Source organism: Onychomys torridus, chromosome 4 (assembly GCF_903995425.1).
Source record: "Onychomys torridus chromosome 4, mOncTor1.1, whole genome shotgun sequence".
Lineage (NCBI taxonomy): Eukaryota > Metazoa > Chordata > Mammalia > Rodentia > Cricetidae > Onychomys > Onychomys torridus.
The window spans coordinates 135,682,433-135,694,230 of NC_050446.1; the positions used below are offsets into that span (position 1 = coordinate 135,682,433).

General features: G+C 49.8%; 1 protein-coding gene across 3 annotated transcripts; it reads left to right on the forward strand.

Annotated features, from left to right (window-relative positions):
- The first annotated feature begins 917 nt into the window (after positions 1-917).
- On the forward strand, positions 918-11,084 carry Lsm14b (LSM family member 14B). Of its 3 annotated transcripts, XM_036185283.1 has the most exons (10): positions 921-1,280; positions 2,606-2,769; positions 3,831-3,966; positions 4,849-4,965; positions 7,016-7,183; positions 7,405-7,482; positions 7,674-7,835; positions 8,158-8,308; positions 9,518-9,702; positions 9,960-11,084. In XM_036185283.1, exons 1-9 carry the CDS (start codon positions 926-928, stop codon positions 9,687-9,689), a joined length of 1,503 nt encoding a protein of 500 aa, XP_036041176.1. In that variant the 5' UTR covers positions 921-925; the 3' UTR covers positions 9,690-9,702; positions 9,960-11,084. The 3 variants fall into 3 exon arrangements, with proteins under 3 accessions (XP_036041177.1, XP_036041178.1, XP_036041176.1); XM_036185284.1 differs by lacking the exon at positions 7,405-7,482 and having other exon boundaries at positions 918-1,280; XM_036185285.1 differs by lacking the exon at positions 4,849-4,965 and having other exon boundaries at positions 920-1,280.
- Positions 11,085-11,798: the final 714 nt, after the last annotated feature.

Consider the following 11,798-nt stretch of genomic DNA (forward strand, 5'->3'; position numbering starts at 1 on the left):
TTTTATGTCTCACATTTAAGAGAAATCGTTTCACTGTGAGATGTTCCGTTATTCCCTCTTTCATTCTATTCACTTTTACAAAATGCTGGCCGCCACCTACCAAATTTTCCACAGTACCCAATATTGGACCCTAATCTGACAGTAGAGACTAACTATAAATAAACATGCGCTCACATATATGAAATTAGGCCACAGCATGGCAAGCACAGGGAAGGATTTAGGAGGATTCCCCCAACTTCATGGCTGAGTACAGGGCTTTGGGTGCAGTCAGAGGACTCGGGCAGGCCTCCTGATGGTGGCCTAGGTTGGCAGGGACAGCCCAAGCCAGTCAGGGCTTCTTTGAAGGACATCTGGGCCGCAGGCTTGGGAGGGGGGGGCAGGGCCCCCCGGGCATGCCCTGCACGTTCTATTTAGGGGCCGCCCCGCCAGAAGCGCTGCAGTGCTGAGCTGCGCCTGCCTGCCGTTTCCTGGGCCGCGGGCCCGAGTTTAACTCAGGACGCTCCTTGCCCAGCGTTGGCAGTCGGGGTCCGTCTCCTACTAACTGGAAACGAAGCCACAAGCTTCTTCAGCGTATTAACACCGGCGCCCTAAGGGCGACGCAGGCACGCGCAGCGGGAGGAGCCTGGCGCCCCTCCAGGACCAGCCCCAGATCCGCCCCGAGTTTGCAAACAGCGGCTGCCCGCCCGCCCCGCGCACGCGCGCTCCGCCCCGCCCGCTCCGTCTCACGCCCCTAAGCCGTGCGCGGGGCCCTCTGGGAACCGGCTGTGTAGAATCCGAGAGGCTGGTCCCCAGCCGTCGGTTCCGAGCTGCGCAGGCGCAGACCCGCCCACTGCCGGCGGCGCGGCCATATTTAAAGGGAGCCGGGAGCGACGAACCAATAGGCTACGAGCGTGCGGGGGCGGCGCGTGGTGGCGGGAGGCCCCGGATGTGGCTGCGGCGGCACTCCTCCCCCGCTCGCCTCAGACTCGGGCTACGCGCCTCGCTCCGCTCCCTCTCCGGCTCGCTCGCGGCCCGCAGGCCCCTAGGCGCGGCTGGAGGCGCCTCGGCGGCGGCGCAGGGCTGCGCAGGAGTGGGCGGCCAGGCGACCGCGCGGCGGCGGAGCGGGCGGGGCTCGGCGCTGGTTCCCCGCGCCTGGCGCGCCCCGGCCGCCGCCATGAGCGGCTCGTCCGGCACCCCGTATCTGGGCAGCAAGATCAGCCTCATCTCCAAGGCGCAGATCCGCTACGAGGGCATTCTCTACACCATCGACACCGACAATTCCACCGTGGCGCTCGCCAAAGGTAGCGGCCTGTCGCCGCCGCGCGCCCAACCGCCGCCCCAACAGCTCCGCCGCCCCGCGCCTGCCGGCACAATGGTGTTCCCCGCTCCCGCGGGGGCTAGGGGAGGAGCGGGCCGTGGTCCTGCAGGTGTCGGGGGGCGGGGCGGCTGTGGAGACGCCCCTGCGGGGCCAGGCGCGCGCCCAGGCGAGGGGCACGGGTCCTGCGCGCTGCCCTGGAACCCCTCGGCAGCTACGGCCCTCCGCGTCCGGTTGCAGCCTCTAGCCGAGCTAGGGCGTCGATTGAACTGCGACTGCCCTGCCCTGAACTCTTCCGACCCTGTCTACTTGAGGGGTTGGTTGTTGGTTTGTGATGGGAGAAGTCCAGAGCCGGTGTGCGCTGGACCCGGCAGCATCCGGCCCCAGAGCTTCTTTGTCTCCGTTCTCCGCGTAAAATGGGGCGCTCGTTTTCTCACTGCTCCTCAGAAGCGCGAGCGCAGCAGCCCGCCCGGCTTGTGTGTTAGACCCCCGAGGGTGCAGATTGGAGAGTTCAGGCCAGTCTGAAATGAGCGTGCTGCATTCTCCCAAACCCTAGCAGTACCTTCCATTTGAAGGCTGGCTCCCGGACCCAGACTTCGGCGCTGCAGGGGAGAGCTCAGTGTTCTGGGTTTTTTATCCACTTGAACTCTCCGTGCTGCACCGCTTTTGACTTGAGATCCCCAGTTGGAGAAACAGACCCAGAGTAGTCCACAATTAGGAGTTTGCTGCTTAAATCCTGCCACCAGACTCCAGATCAGCCCCGGAGTCCTGTCAAAGAGAGGTGTGCTAGCCTTCCTAGATCCTGTGGAGGGTCCCTTAGGTCCAGAATTTCCTTATGGACAGAGAGTTGGGGTGGAAGGGCGTCTGAGTTCCAGGACTCCTTCCCTTTGTTTCTGCAACAGCCAGGGCTAGGGAGCTTTCTCGTGCTTGCCTGGGAAAATCGCCTCAGCTGCAGCCTGTGATGAGGGTTGAGGAATGAAACTGCTGGGTTCCATCTGCAGTCAGATGTGAGGAGGGAGGTTCTGCAAAGCCAGCCTTATCTGCAGAGAGCTCTGCACATCAGTGGGTTTGTTCAGGGAGCTTTGCGAGGCTTTGGATTTTGTGACATTTTTCTATCTTCTGAGCTGCTGTCCCTTGCATTCTTTGTGATACGGTGCCTTATAGGTATTGTCAGCTGAAAATTGGGAAATTAAGTAGCTGCTAATTGTAAATAGAGTGCTGTGTCAGAGAGGGTGCTGTAGTGTCCGAAGCTTGATCAGATGGTCTTGGCACAGGACTACAACTTAACCCTTCTTTTTTTCAACCCCTAAGTGAGGTCCTTTGGTACTGAAGACCGTCCCACAGATAGGCCTGCTCCCCCAAGAGAGGAAATTTATGAGTACATCATTTTCCGGGGAAGTGATATCAAAGATATTACTGTGTGTGAACCTCCAAAAGCTCAACACACACTCCCTCAAGATCCTGCTATTGTTCAGGTATGTGTGTGGGTATGGTTAATAAACTGGGTTTCCACATGGAATTTGGTGTCATGTTTTTCCAGAGTGTTCAACTTGAGGAATTGCCCTCTAATGAACACTGGCCTGGTTTTGATCTAGAAGGTTTCTGTTCCTAGAGAAAGGTGTTAACTCATGCAGCAGGTACTGTACTGAGTAGTATGTTCTGTATGGCAAGGCCAGTAGTAGCTTGCTGTGTGTTAGGTGCTGCTGCTACTGCTGCTGGTGGTCTTGCCTGATCCTGGAGTGCCTGGAACATAACAGTCAAGTCCAGAGTGGCAATAGTGTGAGTGGCATCAGGTGCTTCTTGGATGACAGGGTTGGTTCACTGTCTTAATAGTCTTCTGCTGTTATATTCCATTGTTGTAGGACACTAAATTTGAAAGTCTTAAGCTAAGCCTGACTGCCTAGTAGGTTATTCTGCAGGATTATTAGGGGAAGGGACATCTAGATTATTCTGTAAATTTAGACCTAAGTTGGCTTTTCCAGTTCAGACTGTTCCAGGTTCTGAGATAAAGCTGTACTTAGAAAGGTGGGAGCAGGCAGGGATGACTTCTGTGGCACTTGGAAGAACCCAAGTCAGATTTCTGAAAAGCTTGGTGAATAGGTATTTAGGGTCTGAAAGGAAGTCAAAGGGGGGGGGGGGGATAGGTGAGTCCTCAAATAAGCAGGCATGGTCCTGGATTCTAGGGTGGTGAGAGGGAGTAGGGGAGGGGATGGACATGTTTGGAGATGAATAAATAGTTCCTGGCCCCACATTTCTTCATGGGAGCCTTTCTCCAACTAAAGGTGGGATTACCTCTTGTAAAAAGGCCAGACTGCTGTTGGCAGAGGCGAGCTGTAAGAGAGAGGGTTTTAAGTTTGTGAAGAAGTTCATGCATCTTTGACAACACTGGAAACTGCCCAGAACTACCTACCATATCGGGAGTGCAGGGGGACAGACCTGGCACCCTCTTCACGTCTAAGAAAGGGCTGTATGTGGAGACTTACTTGAAGGGTAATAGGATATTGCAGTGCTCTTACCTGTGTGTCTCATTGTTCAGTCCTCCCTGGGCTCTGCCTCCGCCTCGCCCTTCCAGCCACATGTGCCTTACAGCCCCTTCAGAGGGATGCCACCGTATGGCCAGCTGGCAGCCAGCTCCCTGCTCAGCCAGCAGTATGCCGCTTCCTTAGGTCTAGGTGAGTGACCATTCTGTGTGCTCAACTACCTTTGCCTGTGATCACCATATAGTGAAGTCATACACCCTGAGAGTGGGACAATTCTTCATGCTATACAGCTCCTGGACTGTTGTATCTTACTCTCCTAATAAAATTACCCATTGTAGCTTCAGCTTGTTAGTGTTTACTGTTTTCTGAAACTAAAGAGGCAGCAGTGTTGATTTTGCACCAGGTGACATAAATCAAAATGTACTTGAAATCAAAAGTTCTGGTACAGCTGTAGTTTCTCACAGATGAGGTTTATCTGTGAGCCTGTTAATACCCTGTATTAACCTATTGCAGGAGCCCATCTCAGGTTGGTTTCTACTGAGGTTTACTACTACTCCTAGAATAGAGTATCTCTGTGTTGGGAGTGAAATGGACCTTAAAGAAATGGGCACTTATCTCAGTGCTGGGGAGACAGAGATAGGCAGACCCTTGAGGTTAACTAGCCTAAGAGTTAAGCCTAATCAGTGAGTTCAAGGCAACTGAGAGACCCTGTCTTAAAAACAAAGTGGATGACACCCAAGGAAGCTACACCCCAGGTTGACCTTTGGCCTCTACATGAATGTGCATATGTACACATGCGTGCTTCCCCCATAGTTTGCATCTTGTCCATCCATCCTTGCTGAGACTCCAGCATAAGGCAGCTGAAGCAGGGGATGTTAATTAATTAAGCTCCAGACCAATGCTATGGGCCATTTGTGTTGCTGTTCTGATGTGGCAGGTGACTTCTCAGCCTGGCTCTAAAATACATCATCTGAGAGGTCGCTTGGCTCTTTCCAAGCTTACTAGGCATAAGACAAGTATGTCCTGACTTATTTGTGTGCTTTCTCTTTGCTCTTCTCTCTTTCTCTTCTTTAGAGAAGTTGATAAGCCCTCCAGCCTCAGCCGCTGCTTCCAGCCCTAGTTCCTCTCCATCTCCACAGCCTGTTTCAGAGCTTGACATGTCCTCAGAGCCACCTCAGCTCACTTCCAAGGGTAACAGCAGTTTGGAGAACTAACTGCATGCTGTCTTGTAGACTATTAGAGCCAGGGGGTAAACAGCCAGGATGGCAGGAGCTGGAACAGTTCTGCTAGGCCCAGGGATCAGGATACTGCTTCTGTTTGGTTTAGCTTCTGGCCTGATTTATTAATGTCATTTTTAAAGGGTTAGAGTCAGCAGAGCACTTAGTTCATTCTGCCTGGGTTTACAGTTTGACCTGTCCATGGCCATTGCATGGGAAGACAAAAAGCTGTTTCTCTGGGGTTTTCTGGGTCTTAAACATGTTCTGGATTTCTGCTGTGGAACTTCCCCAAACAACTCAGGTGAAACATACAGTTCTCTCTTAAGGGCATTTGACGTGGGGAGCGTGCATGGCAGCCCCCTAGCTGGTTAGTATTGATGTCCACCCACCTATCTGCTGATGCAGCAGCACTTACAGGGTTTCTTCACCTTTCTGGTGTTCTTGTGCTGATGTTTCTGCATGTCTGTTTTACATGTGGCATCATGCTTGTAGCCAGCTCTAGCCTTCATCATTACCTGTCTCAATCCAGGAGGCCTCCCCTGGGTCAAGGCATAGAAGACAAGTCTATTTGTGTGGGTTGTTATGTCTTGTAGGGCCTCTTTGCATCTGAGTTAGAGCATACATTACCCTTTCTAATTAAGAGTATGACTGAGGATACTTTCATTGTCCTTAGGATTGCTCACATAAAACTACCCATAGGGTAAAATTGCTTTTTAAAAAGCACACAAGAGGCTGGATAGATGGCTCAATGGTTAAGAGCACTGGCTGGTTAAGGTGACCTGGATTTGATTCCTAGCACCCACATGGTAGTTCACAACTGTCTAGAACCCTAGTCCTAGGGAATCTGATCCCATTTTCTGGCCTATGAGGATACTAGGCATGCATGTAGTACACAGACACACATGCAGATAAAATACCCATACACATACAGATAAGTAAATACTTTTTTAAAATGTACACACAAGCCACTTCAGTGTGACTGTTTCTTGTTTGTCTTTGGGGTCATTCTTGCTGAGTGAGATGATAGGCTTGGGAATGTAGTCCAGCTTAGTTTCTGTCCGAGGACTTTATGGATACCTGCCTTGGGAGTGCGTCTCTGACTGCATGATGGGAGTTTCTCCACAGTGTTTTCCTTCTATTTTGCCAATGTCAGGACTCATTGTTTACATCTCATTCCAGTTCCACATAGTCCCTAAGGACTTAATGTTCCCCCTGGGTTACTGGTCCTGGGACAGGTCAAGGTGGCATCAGACTGGACTGCTAGCCTTTCATGTTTTGCCAGTTTCAGAGGATTCGTGTTGGGAATACCACGGATACCCTGTTTTGGGGGCGCATTCTGTGTAGTACTGTAGGTATAGTCCCTCACACTGGGCACCTGGTAGCCCATACTTGCTTATGAAGAGCTTTTTACTCTTTGAAAAGCTGTGGGTTGTAAACTTTGCTTGCAGTCTGTCCTGACCATCTCATTCTGTTTCTCATAAAGCTGTTCTAGAATTTAATTTTAGAGTCTGACTACTATACTTCCTAGAAGATCCTGGGCTAGGGTGGTGGTTCTTGAGCATAGACTAGAGTAACTTTTTTTTCTTTTTAAGAAATTTTTTATTCATTTTACATACCAACCATAGATCCCTCCCCGCTTCCCTCCTCCCCAGAGTAACAATTCTTGAATTCTGAATTCATTTCAGGTTTGGTCAGAATTTGTCTAGAAAATTCATTGGTAAACTTGAAGTACCCGTTGGCATTGGTAGCACAGTGACTTTCCTCTCACTGTAGTTCCTTAACTTGGAGCTCAAGAACTGGTGCTCCTTGGCTCTGCCGCCTCTGTGTGACTTGGATTTCTTTTGTCACTTGGACCAGCCTCAAAGGGAATGGGCCAGTCTGGGAGAGTAAATCCAGAGTTTAGACTTTTCTAGACAGTGTGTTACCCCTGCCCTATCCCCAAGGTGCAGCCAGGAGAAATGACTGGAGGTAGTAAACTTTCTCCTTTTAGCTGTTTCTAAACCTTCCTTCCCTCTTAAACTCAGGAGCTGGTTTTCCATCTACCCCAGTCGGCAAGAGCCCCATGGTGGAGCAGGCTGTCCAGACTAGTTCTGCTGATAACTTGAATGCTAAGAAACTGGTACCCAGCAAGGTCACCTCGGGGACACAGCTCAATGGTCGCCAGGCTCAGCCAAGCAGCAAGATTGCCAGTGGTACTTGAACACTGATTTCTCCCTGCAGTTTGCTCTGTGTTCCCAGTGTAGTATGTACTGGGCTATAAAGCATTACCCCAATCCCAGACCACATGCTTTTGTAATCAGGCCTCTGGGCAGGCAACCTCAGTTCCGTAGTCCTGCTGGTGGTGGTACTCTGCTTTGGTGGCTGGGTTCTGGCTTCTGCGGAGCTTTGCCTCACTTTTCCCTTTGCACCTTAGATGTAGTCCAGCCGGCACCTGTGCACACTCAAGGGCAGGTGAATGATGAGAACAGAAGACCTCCACGGAGGCGGTCAGGTAACACCATAGCCACTTGAGTTCTATAGCCATGAGTAGCAGGCTGTGCTTTGCTTGCCTGTGCTGGGTACTTGGGGCTAAGGTGGTGCTTCAGTGAGCTATGCCCCTTTTCTTCAGTGTGTCTGAGCTCTTGAATTCAAGCTGGAAATAAAGTTGGTGACTTCAGCCATGCTGTTTTTTCCTCTGCACAGGCAATCGGCGAACAAGAAATCGTTCCAGAGGGCAAAACCGTCCAACTAATGTTAAGGAAAACACAATCAAGTTTGAAGGTGACTTTGATTTTGAGAGTGCAAATGCCCAGTTCAACCGAGAAGAGCTTGATAAAGAATTTAAGAAGAAACTGAATTTTAAAGGTCTGATTCATTTGAAAGTTATCCCTCAAGAGGGTCTCTAGAGCATGTTAATTAATAAGACAGGATGACTGACGTCACTCTGGATTGAGTTGGGGTCCTGATGAATGTAAAAATTGGAGTAAACTCTGAGGAATAAATGAGATGAGGATGGGTTGGGGTGGGTTTGTGAAACTTGTGACTTGCAGTGAGAAGAAGGGATCTCTTTGGCATGAAAGATGTTTGGGCCATCCTCTGGGCTTTAGGACAGCTACAGAGTGGACCCCAACAGGAGACCAATTGGGTAGTGTTTGTCTCTGGACCTTTGTGTTCTGCTTCTTTGTAGATGACAAAGCTGAGAAGGGGGAAGAGAAGGACCCAGCTGTGATGACCCAGAGTGAAGAGACTCCTGCTGAGGAAGATCTTCTGGGGCCCAACTGTTACTATGACAAATCCAAGTCCTTCTTTGATAACATTTCTTCTGAACTCAAAACAAGGTAAGGGCCTAAGTGCACTGTGGAAAGAAAGGATAGCTGTTTTATAAGTCCTAGAAGCACATGACTAAAATGTACTAACATTAAGTCCAAGCTTTGAGCTTATATTCTGGGTGGGTGTTCTGGGATCTTACATTTCTACATGGTAAGAGTCCCAGCTGGGTCTGCCTCTATCTACCAGCTAGAAGCCTCTGGCTGTCCCTAGCTTGATGAGGTCTTGCACTCCAGTTTGCCCCCAGGAGTCCCATTTGTACTGTTCTTTCTTGCTTTATCTGCCTACTGGCATGGAAACACTTAAGTTCTGGAAGTCAGTGATTGTGATGTATGTCAGCACTGTAGATGAGCACCCACAGACTGTAGTCTTCGGAGCAGGCATGGTGTGGAAACAGACCCAAGAGTCCTTTGGGTTGAGTGTTAGGCACACTGCCAACCACTGAAGAACAGAAAATGAGCTGGGTAGCCTGAGCCATGCACACACACTATCAGGGGAGCAATTGAAGCAAGAAAGAGATGGAAGCTAAGAGGACTTTAGGCCCAGCTGTATTGTGAGGAGAGTTGTGGCCAGGTCTTAGCAACAGCTGTGGGAGTGAGAAAAGGGACTTTCCAGAAGCCCAAAATCTGAACCTGCTGTGCATCCGAATGGGCAGGGTGATGATGTATTGGCTGTATTGTAAGTGGATGAAGAGCCAGTCAGGAGCAGTTTGCTGACCTGTACTGCCTCATTGGTGACAGTGGCTGAAGATGGGGTGGAAGCTAGATGGCCCAGCTGGAGACTGGGCTGGAAGATGGTGACTATGTGGAAGGGCTGGGATCTAAATGTTTTTGTGTGGGCTTTTGAGGGCTTCTTTGTCACCTGCTTGTATCACTTGTTTATGATACGTGTCTTGAGCCAAAGTAGGCCTACCTCTGCAGTATTAGGGTGTGTGCTTCAGGGTAGTATTCCCCTGCTTCTTTAGCAACATGGCAGTAGCTCCTTCTTCCTTCCTTCTCTGTGCTGTTGGAAGGATGAAGCAGATTTCAGAAACTTTAGTTGTTGCCCACTATAGTCAGGTGTTTTGTTTTTGTTTTTCAAGAAAGGGTTTCTCTGTGTAGCCCTTGCTCTGTAGACCAAGCTGGCCTTGAACTCAGAGATCTACCTGCGTCTGCCTCCCAAGTGCTGGGATTAAACGTGTGCATCACCACTGCTCAGCTTAGTCAGATCTTATTATTTAGTTCTAGGCGGACAACATGGGCTGAAGAGAGGAAGCTGAACACTGAGACCTTTGGGGTGTCTGGGAGGTTCCTTCGTGGCCGCAGTTCACGTGGTGGATTCCGAGGAGGCAGAGGCAATGGGACAACACGGCGCAACCCCACTTCCCACCGAGCTGGGACTGGCCGGGTGTAAGGGTGCAGTAAAAGTGAGTGGGGAACCTTCTGGGTCCTGGGATAGGGGGTGGAGGGGTGAATGACCCTAGACTGTGCTTAAGACTGTGCTTAAAGCTGAGGAGCAAGCCTGTCTGCTCACAGAAACAAGTCTGGCTAGTGTCTTGTATAGTCACATGTGGGATGTGGAGGGCCGGGGCTTCCTACCTCTACTGCCTTCTGGTCCCCAGGGTGGTAAGGGAATAGACAGCTGTGTGACAGGTATCTGTGGGACACACTCACTTCCTCACAGGGTCTTGAAGAGGCACAGAGATGCTGCTCTGAAGATAAGGACAGAAAGAAACGCTACACTCACCTGGAGAAGTGATCTTGTTTACCAAGTCTGGATGCCCTTATACTGCTACTTAGCTTTGGACTCAACCTAAACTTGGACGTGGTCTGATTAGAACCACTGGTTTTGTGGGGAAGTGTTTGTAGGTGACCTCGTGAAGGTATCTTGACCTACATTTTCTTCTTGGTTGCACACAGCCTAATTGTAAGGTTTTGGTATTTTGCAAAAGGTTTCTTATAGGCAAAGGCTCAATCCTCCACTTTCTAACCTTTTTTTTTTTTTTTTTTAAATGACAGCTTTGACTCTTAAAACAGAACCAAATTTTATTTGGCACATGTGGTGTCCAAATGTGTCTTTGCAACCCATCTGGCCCCTGGTGCTGCTGGCCTGGTGCCCCAACTGCTAAAAGTGGGAAGTCTCAGGAGCCAGGCAGGGCCAGCACAGGGTGAACCAGTCATATTGGGGTGGGAGGGCCAAGGGCAGGGAAGGGGGGGTGGCGTGTTTCATGGATCATGTTGTGTAATGAACCAGTAATGTTCAGTGTTGGAGGCTGACAGAGGATGAGTAAAGAAGTAGGAAGGGCCCCTTGAGTGGCATGTAGAGCCCAGCTTCCACAGGTACTTGAGGCTTAGTGTTGAAGTCTAAGATAAGCCAGTGTGGTATGCCCTACCTTCCTGTCCTTGTCGGCCTCTGGCTGCACTTAAGTGTTCTCATCCACTTTGAAATGAGCCAGTCTTTTTTTTTTTTAAGGTCACTGGCCTTACTTCCTCGATTGTAAATGGTTCTTGTGTGTTATTTTGAAGGTGGTGGAGGGAGGGGGGTACATAAATTCGCTGCATGAGTAAATGGGTCAGACTTTCTGTATAAGCATGCATCCTCTTGACTGACAGGGCGTTTTGTTAAAATAAGCACCTTGACAACCAAAACCCCTTCAAAATAGCTACAAAGCTTTAGTTCTGTATTGATGAAGTCACATTGCAAAAGCTTGGGTTTATTTTTGTAGGACTTCATAGCTGAGACTAGAACATAGCATTGGGGCTACTGTTGGGGTAATGCAAACTCTAAATAAACATTCAAACCTTCAAACGCTGCCTCCATCACCTGTCATGTCCAGGGCCCACCCAGAAGCAAGTACTAGTCAGTCCTAGAGTACACCTAGGCTAGTCAGGGCTTGGAGGTACTTATAGGGTACCATCTGATGTGCCAGAAAAGTGAGCCAATGACCACAGATGAAGTAGAAGGCTGGTTCTCACTGGGCTATCTTGCTGGGATGAACACCCCAGTCTAGTATGAATGAAAATTGGTGTAGGTGCAGAACACCTTGCTTTGTTATAACTGTTCCCAAATATTGAAGGCAGTCCTCAAGAGCAGATACATGGTCAGTGGATTGCCCAGGGTATGTATGTATTAGGCTGGAAGAGGAACCCAGCAGGACGCAGGCAGCTTGGGACTACTAATGGCATATTCCTGCCCTTGACTAATAAAAATGTATGTACTAGGTATAAGCAGCTATGTATCCTAAACCAGTTAAAATTGGTTTTTCTCTGCCAAGACACGTTAAGTCACAGCCTATGGATGTTGTGCTAGGCAAAAATTTGACCCTACAGTGTCTTTTTACAGAACTGGTATTAAGGGGGGGGGGGGGGGCGGTAGCTGTAAGCTGAAGAAGATGGTAGAATGATAAACTGGTTAGGAAGCCATGGGGAAGTGCATCTCTGACCACCACAAAACCAAAATAACAAAACACAATGACAGCCCACCTTGATTTTAATGTAGAAAATTTGACAAACAGCAAAAAGA

What these genes read in the sequence shown, in the direction of transcription:
- Lsm14b (XM_036185283.1), top strand. Translation starts at nt 926, where the DNA reads ATGTGGCTGCGGCGGCACTCCTCCCCCGCTCGCCTCAGACTCGGGCTA. An exon ending in GAAGAAACTGAATTTTAAAG is followed by an intron (nt 7,836 to 8,157) that starts GTCTGATTCATT and finishes GCTTCTTTGTAG; the next exon opens with ATGACAAAGCTGAGAAGGGG. An exon ending in TCTTCTGAACTCAAAACAAG is followed by an intron (nt 8,309 to 9,517) that starts GTAAGGGCCTAA and finishes CTTATTATTTAG; the next exon opens with TTCTAGGCGGACAACATGGG.